The 15,009-nt window shown below is 35.3% G+C and overlaps 4 protein-coding genes across 4 annotated transcripts; 1 reads left to right on the top strand and 3 right to left on the bottom strand.

The window, feature by feature from the left end:
• Positions 1-548: 548 nt before the first annotated feature.
• Positions 549-7,044, bottom strand: LOC102612445 (ran-binding protein M homolog). Its single transcript, XM_006473176.4, has 10 exons — positions 6,493-7,044; positions 5,641-5,787; positions 5,341-5,427; positions 5,182-5,227; positions 4,804-4,880; positions 3,625-3,787; positions 3,468-3,536; positions 2,695-2,754; positions 1,771-1,857; positions 549-1,055 (listed from the first exon to the last, which is right to left on the bottom strand). The coding sequence occupies exons 1-10, from the start codon at positions 6,864-6,866 to the stop codon at positions 774-776; spliced, it is 1,392 nt and encodes a 463-aa protein (XP_006473239.2). The 5' UTR covers positions 6,867-7,044; the 3' UTR covers positions 549-773.
• A 1,113-nt stretch (positions 7,045-8,157) lies between these two features.
• Positions 8,158-8,802, bottom strand: LOC102612747 (V-type proton ATPase subunit G1). The gene is made up of 3 exons (XM_006473177.4): positions 8,715-8,802; positions 8,480-8,580; positions 8,158-8,367 (listed from the first exon to the last, which is right to left on the bottom strand). The coding sequence occupies exons 1-3, from the start codon at positions 8,800-8,802 to the stop codon at positions 8,224-8,226; spliced, it is 333 nt and encodes a 110-aa protein (XP_006473240.2). The 3' UTR covers positions 8,158-8,223.
• A 432-nt stretch (positions 8,803-9,234) lies between these two features.
• On the top strand, positions 9,235-12,184 carry LOC102613057 (uncharacterized). The gene is made up of 3 exons (XM_006473178.4): positions 9,235-9,583; positions 10,275-10,420; positions 11,941-12,184. The coding sequence occupies exons 1-3, from the start codon at positions 9,250-9,252 to the stop codon at positions 11,953-11,955; spliced, it is 495 nt and encodes a 164-aa protein (XP_006473241.2). The 5' UTR covers positions 9,235-9,249; the 3' UTR covers positions 11,956-12,184.
• Positions 12,185-12,671: 487 nt separating this feature from the next.
• LOC102613358 (uncharacterized) lies at positions 12,672-14,228 on the bottom strand. Its single transcript, XM_006473179.4, has 3 exons — positions 14,059-14,228; positions 13,595-13,893; positions 12,672-13,366 (listed from the first exon to the last, which is right to left on the bottom strand). The coding sequence occupies exons 1-3, from the start codon at positions 14,158-14,160 to the stop codon at positions 12,838-12,840; spliced, it is 930 nt and encodes a 309-aa protein (XP_006473242.2). The 5' UTR covers positions 14,161-14,228; the 3' UTR covers positions 12,672-12,837.
• Between the last annotated feature and the right edge of the window lie 781 nt (positions 14,229-15,009).

Raw genomic sequence — 15,009 nt, forward strand, 5'->3', positions numbered from 1 at the left:
CTAAGCTCTCCTATTCTATTTATTTTAGCTGCTTTAAAAACAACATTCAACCCAAATTATTGTTTTAATTAGATAATTTATTGCTGGTAAAGTCATCTTGTAGAAATCTAAAGACATCTTCTTGATAGTTATCATTATGGAGTAATTTAGATATTTGAATGAATGTAGAGGTTGTTGAAATAGAAACTGTTATAACCTATCCAGAATGAAGAAGAAGGAAACCCGACACTAGAAGCAAGTTCTTAACTATTTCTTTTTCATTCAAATTTTCAATTTAGAAAGAAAAACTAACACCCTAATTTCTATAAATTTTGATAAAATTAACTAACTGATTCTATTTTCCCTTTCTCCCATGTGTCTTCGGTGTCTCAAAACTCCTAGCCCTAGGAGACAAGTGATTAGTTCTCTGAATTTGCGGGAGCACATCCACAATGGGAAAGCAGATAAAAATATACACAGCACAGGTTGTGTGATCCAGTCGCTGGCTGTGATAATTCTCCTCTAGTGCCATCCGATTTTGGGACGTAAATGATAAAACACTCGAGCCATGTCTTCAAATTGAACTTTTACACTAAATGATAATATTGCAAGGTTACAAGCTTACAGACGTACAGAGAAAGTCTTCCCTTAGACTTTTCATGAATCGGCAACACCAAGAGAGCCTCTACTTGGTATAACAGACACTAAACCAACTGATTACTTGTAAGGAAATCCGGAGAAAGTCAATTGGCTATATGAACAGGTGAAGATGACAGATGGAATGAACATATCAGCTAGCACTTAGCCTTCTTACCACTATTTAACACCCTGTGCAGATGAAAAGCTTCACCTTGATCCCCATTCATGGACCTTCTCTCCAAGCAGCAAGCAGTCAGCTGTCTAAGTAACCTCTCAAGACATGAATGCAAGCATCCATGCAAATCTTTAACATTGGGATTTGTCGACAAGATCATCGCATTCACTGTGTCGGCCACAATCTCGCGTTGTGAATCTTCAAGAAGATATCCCACAGAGGACTCCTGGGGTTTTTCATATGCCAGCAAAGCAACACAGTCCTATAGAGTTTATTAAAGCAAATTAGCTTTCATATTAACAACAGACAGAAGGATCTAGTAATAATTTTTCAAAGCCCAAAGATGCATGAGGTATAAAAAGACTAATTCAGGTGGTTTATGCATTCATTTTCATTCAACATGCATCAGCTAAATAGTTCCCTAATCTCATTAAGAGTCTTTTTTTTTTTCTTTTCATTTTTTTCCTTTTTTAATTCTCCTGTATCTAGCTTGGCTTTAGATGATAAAATATAAAGCAAGCATTCTTCAAAGATTGATAAATGGCCAAAATCCACAATAATATATATGCAGTGTCCTGAGAACCAACAATTCTCTCCCTCCTCTCTCTCAAACACATGCAAAGTTGTCAACTTTTGAAGAGGAAAGAGCTTTTGTGTGAAAGCTAAGTTCAATTAAGCAAAGCAACATTCATTTTTCTGTTAAAGCAAACAATTTATGCTTGCAAAAGCAATTAATTTGATCATATAAGATATAACAAAAAATTGGAAAAGTATAGTTTTGCAGTTGAAACTTTGGGTCATATTAGGATCACTAATAACATGCCTTGACAGGATAAATTTCTCTTGCTAATGGTTCTTTTGGTATATGACCATCAAACATCAATATGCACATGGAAAAGTTGCAGCATTTTATAGCGGAAACAAATGTTTCATTAAGCAAAGAATTGTGTAGTTGCTGAAAAAAGAATTCTCAGTACCTGAACCAACTCCTCAAATCCAGCCAACCCAAAATATTTTGCTAATTCCATCCTGCCATACTTCACTGCCTCCTCCAGTGCTCCAACCTACATATCAGATGAAGTGTTAAGGGTATGCATGTATTAAATTTTGTTAAGCTTTATAACGTTGAACTAAGGCCTCTCCTTGTCCCACCACCACACCCCTATACCACTTGAGCTTCAGGCCAGAAGCCTCCATTGACCTTAATTTGTCATAACCATGTAATATTACCAAAAATTGAGGACTTTCTATTCAAAACTAAAGTAAAGGGGATGTAGAAAAAGCACAAAGACATAGCTGTGGAGAGGGGTGTACTAACACCATCATATGTCGTGATAACCATTCCATATCCAGTTTCTGGATATGATAAGGCCCACTTTAATGAAAAATGGTACACCTTTCTCTATACTGAATGAGAAAAAAAACACTATGCTGTTCTCTCTTTTTTCTTTTTTTTTTACCACTAAAAAAAATGGACCAGTATTAATGATAATAGAATTCATAGCGAAAAGCTTGACAGAAAATCCTGGAACAACCAAAAAGCCAGCAAAAGAGATCTATACGTGTAACAAGTAGTAGACATCAAGATGTGCTTTCCATTATTCCTTCAAAATGATAATATTTAAAAAAAAAATTAAGTTAAACTAAAAAAGCTTCTGATGTGAAACTACATGGTTGATTTTCTGCTACATGAAGCTAATAGTTAGTAATTATGACCAAGTGGTTTTCTAGCAAATTTCTTTGACTGGCCATTCAAGTTCGAATCCTAGGGGAGGTAGGGAGCTAAATAGATCAATTTGGGCTTTTGCGCCTCCCCCCACCCTTAAAAAACATCCCCCCAAAAGGGGAAAAAAACAACTGTCTTTTTAAAAAATAATAATAATGATGGAACAAGGACATACCCGAACCAACTCAATGAACTTTTGGCAGTGAAGCAAAAAGCAAGTAGATGATTTATCATCCTGCAGAAAACAAAACTTACTGTCACGAAGAGAATAAAGGACATGCTGTCATAATTCTCCTGAACACAAGCAAAAACTTATGGCAGATGATTCAGTATCCACCGAAGCATAAATTTTTGACAAGAACTCCAGTGCAATAGCTATAAAACATAGAATAAGATTACATAATTCATAATCATGGTCTCAAAGATTTCATATGCCTATTTGCTGCAATAGAAAAGATAATCAATCCCGTGCAGCACTGCATCAAATCTACATAAATTTAACAAATGCATTGTAAGTTCTCATTATGCCATTCAACTGTGCTAGCACGAATATGTAACCTATAAAGTAGCTTACCATAAGGATGGTAATGACCATGATTCTAGGACATAAATCCGACCTGATATGTCCAAACATACATCTGCATTACGTCAAGAAGCAAATGTAGCATGCCACAGCACTCAACTACACATACAGACATAGAAATGTGCATGGAATATTATATATCATGAAGATCATGATTTGAAAATCCAAATCGCATCCCTGGACCCATTAAAAAACACTGATAGCTACATACTAATGACAAAACAAGAAGAGTACAATAAAATCCAAAATAGCCATAACAGTGGAAGGGAAAGAATTAAAGGAAGATAGACGTTAAAGGAAGTCCTATAAATGCATATCCAAACAATAGTATGTTCATAACAGCAAAAACTCTTAAGCCACCCCACCTGAACAATCCAGGGATGCCAGTTTCGAAGTTTATCAAATGCAGCATCAATCTCACCATTCCTGATTAGCTTCATTGACAGAGAGAATGAGTTAGTCAAGAAAAAGTCCATCAATCTCACCATTACTGATCACACCAATTGTAAAACAAAACCATACCTGTCTAAGAGTCTTTCGCTGATTTAAAGCATACACATTGTCTTGCTCATTGAAGCCATTTTCTTGGGCAACAAAGACAGGAGGAACAGTAGTTTTACCAGCCAAATCAAATGAATTGAGTGTATCTTCATATCCATAATGTTGTAAGTAGGAGCGAACAAGTCTGCTCAAAAAAATATAAATAAATTTGCAACTGAAAAATCCTAGTCCTAAATGTTAGAAAATACTAATAAATGATCAAAAGAAGAACATGATGACAGCATTGATAGCAGGCAAACCTTAGCACTGATATGTAGATAGAAAGAAGAAACAATATGACTGTAAGTGCTAAAACTAGATATCAGATTCAAAACAGATAAAACCCGGAGCTGAATTCCAAGCACATATTTTCATGCTGCCAGGAGACACAGAAAATTTTTAAAGGCCAATGAACATCAAGATTATGGTTTAATTCTAATATGGACCCAATCTGGATACTTTCTAGTAGCTTAACAAAGTATTATAGTCTTTGCTTCCATATTAGAAATCTCATGCCATCAGTTAACTACTACAAGTGTTTTCCTTAAATGTTTGGACTCAATGATGATTCTCTATTTTATAGAATAATGTATTGAACTATAATAGTAAAGTCAAAACCGTCGGAAATGAAGGAACGCTCACTTTAATGGTCCATGATTATCATTAGTTTTTTTTTTTTTTTGTGTGTGGCTAAGAAACAAGAGATTGTCATTAGATATTAGTATCTCACTAGTCCTTCATGCATACTTTTCACAAAGTCTAAGTCATACTGTTTAAGAATCCTACTCCTAAACGAATAGCAAGAAAAGAACCCTATACAAAAACGGATGTAATTCTGTCAGTACCAACCTGAAAGAACACTAAAGAATTTTTAAATCTTTGAAACTTTGTTTGAGAGAATGATTGTGTTCCTTCCAAGGTGTGCCTGCTTAGGAACCTCGGGTTATGATTCTTACAACCATATCATTCTTCCTGCTGTTATTAATTTATTTAATTGGTGTTCTGCTTTGGTTCCAGAAATTTGGCAGCTATCTATTAGTTTCAATTCCACCATACAATTAAGTTTTTTCTTATTTTCCCATGGCATCCAAAAAGAGTCTATTTACACTAACTCCATAAGCAGAAAGTATTTCTTCGAAGCACATTTAAACATGAACTCACCCATAACTGACATTAGGGGGTAGTGAAATCTTTTCAATTGTCATTTGTTGCTTCATCCTCTCTTGTGCTTCGTACTCCTAATCAAATGATAATAAGAGATGTTAAAAGAGACAAAATGCTGACAAGCAAGCACTGGAATGTATACTTTTACGGATTATAAAAGCTTCAAAATTAGCAAAGTAGCGGAATTCGCTACTATTTAACTTAGGAAATAATCCTTTTGACCGTTGAAGTTTCTTCCCTTACACATGAATACATACACACATATAGACACAAACAAAAGCATGAAAAGGCTGAAGGTTAGCAAATATAAAATAAAATAGGCTGAATTAAGAAAAAATTGCAGGCTGTACTTAAAAAGACAAATAAGGGGCTCGCCTTAAGATCAAAAGCAAATTTTTTCTGGCCGAAGTTGACAAGAACCCTACAAGGATTGACACAAAAATGCATTTAAAAATGAGGCCTATCAGACTGGACTTAAAATGGATAAAAAAGTGGCATTTGATGCAAATATTTAGAAAGGAAAGTATAACCTACTCCTCGTTTTGGCTGTGAACAGCAATGGTCGGAAACAAGGGACCCTTGATGTCCTTGTACACTGCTCCTACTAATGAACCATTTTTACTGCAACATACAGGGTCATGATGACATCTTCAGAAGAAATGGATAACAACAGAGTATAATAATGTTGTAAATTCACTCAACATAAATATATAGTCAAGCCCGTACAAAATAATGACATCTCCATAAGAAATAGATAACAAGAGTAAGATAATATTGACTACATAAATAAATAATCAAGTCACTTAAACGAACGAAAGTACATAACAGCCTTACGTGAAAAAAAATTCCTGTGAAGCATAGTTAATACCACCACCAACAGTATCATTAGTTGTAAACGTAGGGCCAAAGGCCTCTCCCTTTCCTTGTCCACGATAAAGCAATCCATCATCCCCATGGTATCCACAACTGTTCGCTTCCCACCTGCGAAAGGAATATGGATAAGGAAAAGGGTGCAGGTAGACGGCAATATATCATAAGTAACAGAATTATTCAATAGCTATGAGCTTATATATAAGTTATACATTCTCCTAATTATGTAACATTTTGGACTCAAGCATGAACCAAGTATAGTTTGATAAATTAAGTCCTAACAACTGGAAGTCTATCTCAAATATAAAGCTTTCATCCATTCAGGATCTCAAGCCATCTGAAGCTAATCCTTTTATACTTCATAAGAATCAAATGATGCATGAAGATGAAAACAACATTCACCGGTGATCCTAAAAATTATAAAACATTCATTCGTGCCGTGGTTTCTGTTCTATTTAATTCCAAATAATTGCAGTATAGAATAAAGAATGCCAGTTGATAGATTCCCTTAACATTGCCATTCAACAATTAGCACTTAGTTTCAACCAAACATAGGCTCCTACTAATTAAGAGTATATGCATGCAACTGTTGTGCTTATACTTGGCAGTATAAATTTGGAATCCTAATGTTATACTCCATAGCTAGTGATTCCATTCCATGAAATCTAAATCCCAAACATCCCTGGAGCATTTCTTTGAACTGTTTATTCACCCTAATTCATTTCAATACTCCTTAGTTCATTATCCCAACAAGTAAACACAATTCAATTAATAGTATAAGGAATAATTACAATAATTACTAATAAAAATAGTTACCCTGGTTGCCTCCGCATCTTGAAAGACTCACTGGTAAATCCAATGGCAATCTGGCCCTTGGCACCAGCGTCCTCCACGTAAATCTCAAAGTAATAAACAAGCCGCTTAACAGGAGCCGGCTTGTTAGCTTGGACGACGCCGACATCATGGCCGTGCAGATTGACGCTAGTGTACTTGACCGACAACTTATCCGGCGAAACCACCAGGAACCCTCCAGAGCTGTTGATCGTGTTCAGCTCCGTCGGCACCTCTTCTTCCTCAAAATCCTCCTCCTCCCGCTTTCCGCCCATCGAGCTCGAAGAAGCCCGGGCCAGCGCGAGGAAGTGCAAGCCGAGATCTTCATTTTTAATGTTGTTAGTGTTGTTTGTGCTCATTGTTTGGAATTGGCATAAAGTGAAACCCTACACTTGTTTCAAAGAATCATACATGAGCAGGAGAGTTCGGAGTTCGTAACTTGCGAAATTGGGAACCTCAGCCTCAGGTGGGTAGCACTTAGCAAAAATGACGGGGGGTTTGGTTACTTGTCAGAGCAATCTGTTGCGTACTACGTAGTATTAGCTAGCGTATAGCCGTATACTATACACCACACGCCTGCCTTTAAAGTCCACCATTGTCAAAACATCCGGGCAAGGGCCAGTCGAATGAATTAATGCTAAGTGCCAATTTGTAGGCCTCTATTACAAAGCCCGGACCAGATTGACAATGCTTTCTGCAGTTAGCCCATACAGCCCACTCTTTAGTTGATTTTCCTTTTATCTTAAAACATTTTGCTTAATTTCTTTTTCCTTTTTTTTTCATTTTCTTCTTTTGTTTATGTTTTGGTCATTGGAACCACAAACAATAAAAACAATTCAATATGCTCCACTCTAATTACAATTGCAAATATAAATCATTAGTAAGTAGTAACTCTTATTTTGACATATCTTAATTGGCAAGTCTTGACATGCGGCGATCGTCAAGTTTATAGACCTTAGACAGGTCCAATCTAATTTACATTAATTAGAGCTAGATTTAATCTTATACGTAAAAGAGCAAAACACGGTATGAACTTGATGACAAATCCTATTTGACTTCTAAAGTACTTGAATGAACAAAACTTCTAAAGTATTTCTTCTAAATACAAGAAATGTTTAGTCATCCATGAATATTGTATTTTATTTTATTTTTTGAGTAAATTGATGTGCACATCTGATATTTTTCATTAATGTTTTAATTTGTTACAAAATTGTTTTCTTTCGCTATGATCTTATATCAAGTTTATAGTATTATTAAAGGAGGCTAAAATATCATTTGGGTTTTGACCATCTCCTTATCTTAAAAGTGGGGGGAAAAAAGTTTGCTTTGCACCAAAAACTAATGTTCAAAAATTTTCATATTGTTCTCGCACAAGGTTGATTATCGTAGCACATTTTGAGTATTAAAAAGGCTTTATGTAGTATTTATATTTCTTGTATTTGAGTAAATGGAGGCCTCTTCAAGATTGTCTCTTCTCGCAAATAATCATTCGATTGTGTGTCCATGCAATTTTATTATAGACAAGAAAGATCGATCTTTGCTCCAATGAAACTAATATGTTTCTTTTTGGAATTTTTAAAAAATAAGAACAATCGACAAAATAATTCTGAACACATCAAATGTGCTCCATTATGAGATTAGCCAGCCTAATGGACCAATGACTCAAAAATTAAAAAGGGAAAGGAAATAAAATCTTCTGCTACTATGCATCAATCATCAAATTTTGATGGTAGTAATATACTTAATGAGCAAATCTGTCACTTCTTTTGAAACTTTTAAAGCCGTATCTTTTAACTGCTTAATTTTGATTTCTGCTTCTTCCTCGAGTCTTTTTACAGTTGATTCAGAACTTCCACTTGTCTGCAAAATATAAAATCCCATGTGAGTGTAAAAAACAAAAAAAAGTTTAAATGGCAGTGGGACAATCCAATAATAAAAAAGTTTTGAAGATAATGAATCATTCATAATCTACCTCAGATATTCTCTTTTGATACTCGGTTTCTAAGTGAGACTTATAAAGTGTTACCTCCTTCTCGGCTTCATCTTTAGCTTGCTTTAACCTTGACATTTTCACTATACTTATACACACACGTACATAAAAGGTGAAATTAATTATCATAAAGTGAATCTATTCATGAAAACATATGAATAATTAAGGTCGTTGTGGTTGGCGGAAAAAAAAGAAAAGAAAAGAAAGAAATTCATACGGTTTCTCGCACTGGAAACAATGTGCTGGGCCTCTTGTTCAGCGTTTAGCAGCATCTGAATGCCTCCCTGACCTCTGAATGAATCCATTACAACTACGTACACAAATGAATGCGCATGCAATACAGCATTAGTGGATTACAATCTCTATCATGCATAATGATCTACAACTCGTGTCCATAACTTGAATTAAAAAAATAAAAAGATAATTATAGAAAAATTGCATTGATGATTAATGAACGTATAAAAAGAATAATAATAATAAGAAGAAGAAGAAGAAGAAGATGATACCTGGATGAAATTGATAATCTTCTATAGAAATACCAAATACCAGGGACACAGTTAATGAAGATTGGAAATTGAAGAACGGGAGAAACTAAAGAAATTAATAATCCATCTCCACGGTATGCGGGATTAGTTTTTTGGGTTAGTTACATGCATGTGCTTAATTTTCGTTCAAAAATGTGTAAGTACTCGGCAACAGCAACCCCTCAAAATTAATAATTATAGACGATGGGCCTAAACCCTACTCAGTAAATGGGCTTGGTGAGTCTTCTTAGCCCAAACGCCATCGATGGATCGAAAAGCCCAACACTCATTTTCCCCGTCGATAGGAGGAGGACCGAACGCGAAGACAATACAGCAGAAGGAAACGAAGGGAACAAGAGAACAAAAGAAAACCTACACTCGAGAACGGAAAAAGAGATCGAAGGAATCTGCGAAATTAATAGAATGGTGGAGGACAATTCGAAACAAATTGTGCCGCCGAAATACGACTTGAACGCGAAATGGGACGCGTGCATTGATCTGACGGTCCGTAGATTCGTCTACTCTTCGCTCGGTGGAGCCTTTGCCGGTCTCCTTTTCTTCAGTCAGTCTCTGCTTATCCTTTTTCTTTTATTATTTTTCTGGAAGATTTGATTGATACGCTCTTGCTTTGCTTAGATTTGTTAGATATCGACGTGCAGTATTTGCTTTTCATATATGAAATGTCTTGCTTTTAAAATTTGACTGTCAATTATGGGAATAATGTGCGGCTTGCTTGAATGAACTTATGTTGAACTACTCAAATTTTGGTTTAAATTTGTTTCCTTTTGCTGATAATGAAATGTCTTCATGAGCCGCTGCTGTTATATTTCTTTTTGCACGTGTTGCTTCTGTATCTGTCCCCATACTCTCTCTCTTTCAGTTTGTGACTTCCTCCCTTAACCTAAAGAATAACCGTTCCTCTGTTCTTCTTGCTCCTAGAAAAAAGAAATAAGCTTGTTTTGTGATTAGAATAGTGTGTATATTAGTCTGTTTCCTCTAGGTAAATATCTGCTCTGCTTCTTCCTGCATTTGCAAGTAACATACATCCCCATTATTCTGGCTTTTGTTGAAATCATGACACAGAAGGGAAGAATATCAAATTAGTGGCTCATGTGATATTTGGGAAAGTTTCTTTGCATGTTCGTTTACTGATCACTTTGGCTCTGGCATTTTGGAAACTGGTGTGGTAGTTTGTTGGTTTTTAAGTTGACGTTTATAACCTTCCCAAATTAACAATCTTAAATTTAAACCAGGGAGTCCGGTGACTCGCTGGGCATCTGTAGCTTTTGGTGCTGGATTGGGCATTGGATCTGCATACACAGACTGCTCTCATTTTTTTGATGGCTCTCCTTCTAAGTTGGCTTCTCCTAAGATTTCATCAGATACTCCAGCTCCTCAGGTAGGTCTTGTAATTGCGTGTATCAAAGAGAGGCAGGGAATTATGCACTTGTTTTCTATGTAGATGTTTTCATCATCTATATGTTTGCCTTCATGCTCTCTCTCTCTGTCTCTCTCTCACAAACATCATGCTTTCACCATCATAGATTTATCTATTTATTATCTAGCGGTGCTAGTCTTTTGTGTGTAAAATGGCAGTGAGATTTCTAGTCGAATATGTTTTCAGTAATGCTAATACCAATGTCTGGACAAGTATCCTGTGGAGGTAGTATCTCAAGGGCTGTTAACATTTGCTGGGCAGCAGGGGATTTTTACATCACATGGACTTTGAACATGTCTAATATATTACTTAATCTAATCACATTTACAGATATAATTTTTATTAGTAAGAATATAAGATCATTGATAGGCAAATGAATTGGAAAGAGGTCAAATAAGTAAGTAACTCAGTTATAAGAGTAACTCTCAAGTTACTAAAGTTTAGAAGTGCTCGCAGATTAGTGTCAAACTTCTTTTCCCAGGGGTCACATCATAAACTCATTGTGTTTTTGGGAAGAAAACATTTTAGTCTTCCTTCATTCTTATTATGTGGTTGGTTCACAATCTTATAAGCATATCATGAATGTCTTGCTTCTTGCAAGCAAACGAGAAGGGACAATTGAAATTAAGATCGCCAATTGATATATTTTCTCTCCCACTCTACACGATTTATAGATTCGTGTGAGTTGTTCAAGAATGTTGTACTTGAGTTGCATGTCCCGGTGTTGTAGTTTGTTTAATAACCGCACTGACTTATTACAGGGGTAACCATATTGGCTTATTACAGGGGTAGAACCTTTGTGCAATTACTAAATTTGTTCACTGGAATCAGATCAAATAATGTAGAATAGAAATGTGGGTGGTAGTTGGAAGCAAGAGAATGGCATGTCTAATGATGTTGTTGTTGAGAATTGAGTTTGACCTGTATCAGGTTTATTCTCTTAGTGACAGTCGTCAATTGGATGGTGGGATGGGGTACTAAAATTTTTTGAAAGTTGTGAAATTTACCATTCAATTGATGAATGCAACATCACTTCGTATCTAAAATTTGGGGTTTTTTGTATTACTTTTATTTTTTAGTTTATCTCCCGCAGACTGAGGCTTATTCTCTTTTGGATATGAGATAACATTGGAATGGTGAATCGGACTTAGTGAAAAAAGCAGAAGTCAAATTACTATTTTTGAATCCAAGCAATTGAATTATGAAGTTCTATTATCTAGTTGATAACTCAAAAGTTTTTTGGAGACCCTTTAGTTATTTATTGTCAATTCTGAGTTTTGTACTGTATATTATTTCTGCTGTCTTTGGGATGATTTGTGTCCAAGCTCACAGAATTCATTGTATGATAGCTATGCAGTGGTCTGTTATTTACTGAATTGTGGGTGTTTTTTAATTATTTGAAGTAGTTATTGTTTTGTAACGTGAAGTTCATCATCAAATTTTGTTACTAAAGTTTATTAGTTCTTACTTTTTTTTTGCAGGATGGACATGAATGAGTTGATATTTTGAAGCTAACCGTAGTTTGGATCACTTTGGAATCACATTTTTCTTCATTGGAGAATGTTGGCATGTTTTCCCGTGATTGCTTTTGAAAATGTCGTACAAATTCTGCTCTTTATGAAACAGTTAATTATGTACTGCAAATACCAATTCAAAGTTGTAATTCTCGCCAATGAAAATTTACTGGAGCAACGAAAAAGAGAGAAATAATTGCTTTCAAAAGTTTCCATTTCCCAAGTTTTTAACCCCTGAGATTTTATATCGGTTGGAGAAAAAGAAACCCTACTATATTTTACTAGTTCTCGTCTGACACCTAGATATGAGTAGAAAAACCAATCTTAACAACATTTTTACACTGCTCCCTCTTCTCAGCCAAAAAAATGAACGAGTAGTTGATGATAATGAATTCTTATAACAATCGGACAAGACATTCGTTCAATGTGCAAATTTTAGATTTCAGGTGTTTAATTGTGTTTTGCAGTAGAAATTCACTGTTTACTTGAAAATTTTTATCTTTCCGGCCGCCCTCTCTATCTCGTTGTTAAATTTCAGATGGCCCTCGCTTATTTCCATTTGAAGAAATTCTAATGCCTATTGCATGGGCTTGAATTGATTTTGTTGTATTATCTAGGGTGATTGAACTGAAAAATTCCACTTTCCTTCCTACCATAGTACTTGAAAATTCTACCCTTGACCAAAGGCTGGGTAGATATTGTCTCCAATATTACTGCTTCGATAAATTATGAGGAAGTTGATTATAGCTTAAACAAAACCAACCACTTGAAACTTCAGTAGTCAACATGTACACCGCCAGGGATTCAACTTTAAGGGAAAGACAGGATTTACAGAGAGTTTTTTGTAATGGAACTCAAGACAGCTTAATTGTTCATAACCAAACCATCATGCAGCCAATTTCTCATTTCTGTAAATGCTTGTTCTGCATCTTCATCTTCTTCAGGAGAACTAGGCCGATGGGCGAAGCCATGGCCTCTGCCCTTGAAAATCAGCACCTTTGATCCCCTACCAATGCTCTTCTCAACATCCTTCAACACATTCACAGCACAAAGAGGATCATTGTCACCGGATACAAACAAGACAGGCACATTGACATTTGATGCTAGAGATTGATCTATCCTTGTGCCATAAAATGAGACCCCAATGCCAAAACAACCACCCTGATCCTGAGCCAGAACATCTATTACTCGGCCACCTCCAAAACAAAACCCAACTATACCAAGCTTCTTTGAAATTCCTGCAGCCATAAATTCATCAACCATCCATTTTGTTGAAGTGTATATGTCTTTTGAAATCCTCTCAAAGTCTTGCTTTGCTAACCATTCTTCAAACATAGCCTTTGGTCGCTCCTTTGACCATGGATCCCCACGAAATAAGTCCGGAACAAGAACACTGCAATTCCCCCCCAACACCCCCCCCCCCCCCCCCCCAAAACCAAGCAGAAGCAAAACAGACAGATGGAGCGTGATTAAATCCCAGAATAATATTTTGAAAGAAATTATCCAATGAGCAACGTCATCCGTCTTATGTAACATGAGCAATGCCGCCTAGTGATTCATTATTCAATATTTCAATACATATACATATAATTAGTTAATGCTTAAAGGTTAAGAAGCATACTTGTAACCATTGCAAGCAACACGATATGCGAAATCTCTTGTGGCTGAATCCTGAAATCCAAAAATATCAGAGAGCAGAAGCAAACCGGTTCCGTTGTTGTTTTTGACAGGTTTAAAAAGATAAGCTTGGATGGCGTCGTCAGCCTCCTCACCAATGGAAAGCTCAACTCCATTAACCAACTCACAAGTTTCATCATCTAAGCCGTCTTCTTCCACTTCCACTAGACTACAAGATACTTTGAAGACTGCATTATGATTCCTCGTAAATGATGGCCTTTGAAAATTTATACCGCTCTTCCTCTGAAAAAATACTGAAGCTTTACAATCAGAAAATTATAGCTTCCAAAAATAAAACAAACGCAAAGTAGTAGTTTATAAGCTCATTGTGTATGAAAATTAAAGAAAAAATAGGTTTTAAAGAAAAAAAAAAAACAAGTATTTGTAAAAGAATGAATGTGAGCGTACAAGCAGAGGAGAAGAGCTCCTGGAGAACAAGTAAAGACGGCGAACTGGGCTATTGAAAACTGAAGCCGACGATGCAAATAAGGGGGCTGCTGCCAGCTCCATTTCTGTGTCTCTGCTTGCAGGTTGACTTTCAGATATTTTTATTCACTACACTTTCCACCTCAAATCAATATTGGCTTTTCTTTTTATTTGTTCTTATTTTTACGTTCTTCTCGAAAATAATAATTTTCGTATTTTATCATTGTATATCTTATGAGCAAAAAATGATAAGCTTTTCTAATAAGATAATTAAAAAATAGTTTTCCATAATTTCATTTTATCGCATCCAAATTTTTTTCCATTAAGATGTAAGTTATTAAAAAAAGAAAGAATCACTTATAAATTAAAAAAAGGAAAATTTTTAACATACCCCCAAATAAATTGATATTTTACACCACACACCTAAAAAATTAACGTGTTGCACCGCGCCCCCAATTCCGTTAATTTTTTAGTTATTTCTAACAGCTCCATCTAATTTTTGATTGAATGATAAAAATGCCCCTCTATATGAAAAAAAATAAAATATTTAGCTCATCTAATTTTTTAAAGGCTTTTTTTTTTCAATTGCAATAAAAAAAATTTCTTATTACATGTACATTGTCACCACGACACCACTATTATTTTTCCTTTAATTTTTTAAAGATTTTTATTTCCATTGTAATAAAAAAAATTTCTTGTTACATGTACATTGTTACCACTATTAATTTTCCTTTAATTTTTTAAAGATTTTTATTTCAATTGTAAGAAAGAGAATTCCCATTAAAATTAATTTAAGGAATAAATTTTTAATTTTACCCTTCCACCGTTAAATTTAATTGAGAAAATAACAGAATTGGGGGCGCGGTGCAACAAGTCAAATTTGTTGAGGACGCGGTGCAAAATATCAATTTATCTGGGGGTAGGTTAAAAATT

Source organism: Citrus sinensis, chromosome 5, assembly GCF_022201045.2.
Source record: "Citrus sinensis cultivar Valencia sweet orange chromosome 5, DVS_A1.0, whole genome shotgun sequence".
NCBI lineage: Eukaryota > Viridiplantae > Streptophyta > Magnoliopsida > Sapindales > Rutaceae > Citrus > Citrus sinensis.

Coding starts and splice junctions, on each gene's coding strand:
- LOC102613358 (XM_006473179.4), bottom strand. CDS start 14,160: ATGGAGCTGGCAGCAGCCCCCTTATTTGCATCGTCGGCTTCAGTTTTC. Junction 13,894..14,058: donor GGAGCTCTTCTCCTCTGCTT/GTACGCTCACAT, acceptor GTATTTTTTCAG/AGGAAGAGCGGTATAAATTT. Junction 13,367..13,594: donor GTTGCTTGCAATGGTTACAA/GTATGCTTCTTA, acceptor GGGGAATTGCAG/TGTTCTTGTTCCGGACTTAT.
- LOC102613057 (XM_006473178.4), top strand. CDS start 9,250: ATGGGCTTGGTGAGTCTTCTTAGCCCAAACGCCATCGATGGATCGAAA. Junction 9,584..10,274: donor TGCCGGTCTCCTTTTCTTCA/GTCAGTCTCTGC, acceptor AATTTAAACCAG/GGAGTCCGGTGACTCGCTGG.
- LOC102612747 (XM_006473177.4), bottom strand. CDS start 8,802: ATGGATTCATTCAGAGGTCAGGGAGGCATTCAGATGCTGCTAAACGCT. Junction 8,581..8,714: donor TGTTTCCAGTGCGAGAAACC/GTATGAATTTCT, acceptor GTATAAGTATAG/TGAAAATGTCAAGGTTAAAG. Junction 8,368..8,479: donor ATCAAAAGAGAATATCTGAG/GTAGATTATGAA, acceptor TATATTTTGCAG/ACAAGTGGAAGTTCTGAATC.
- LOC102612445 (XM_006473176.4), bottom strand. CDS start 6,866: ATGAGCACAAACAACACTAACAACATTAAAAATGAAGATCTCGGCTTG. Junction 5,788..6,492: donor AAGATGCGGAGGCAACCAGG/GTAACTATTTTT, acceptor TTCCTTTCGCAG/GTGGGAAGCGAACAGTTGTG. Junction 5,228..5,340: donor GTTCACAGCCAAAACGAGGA/GTAGGTTATACT, acceptor CAATCCTTGTAG/GGTTCTTGTCAACTTCGGCC.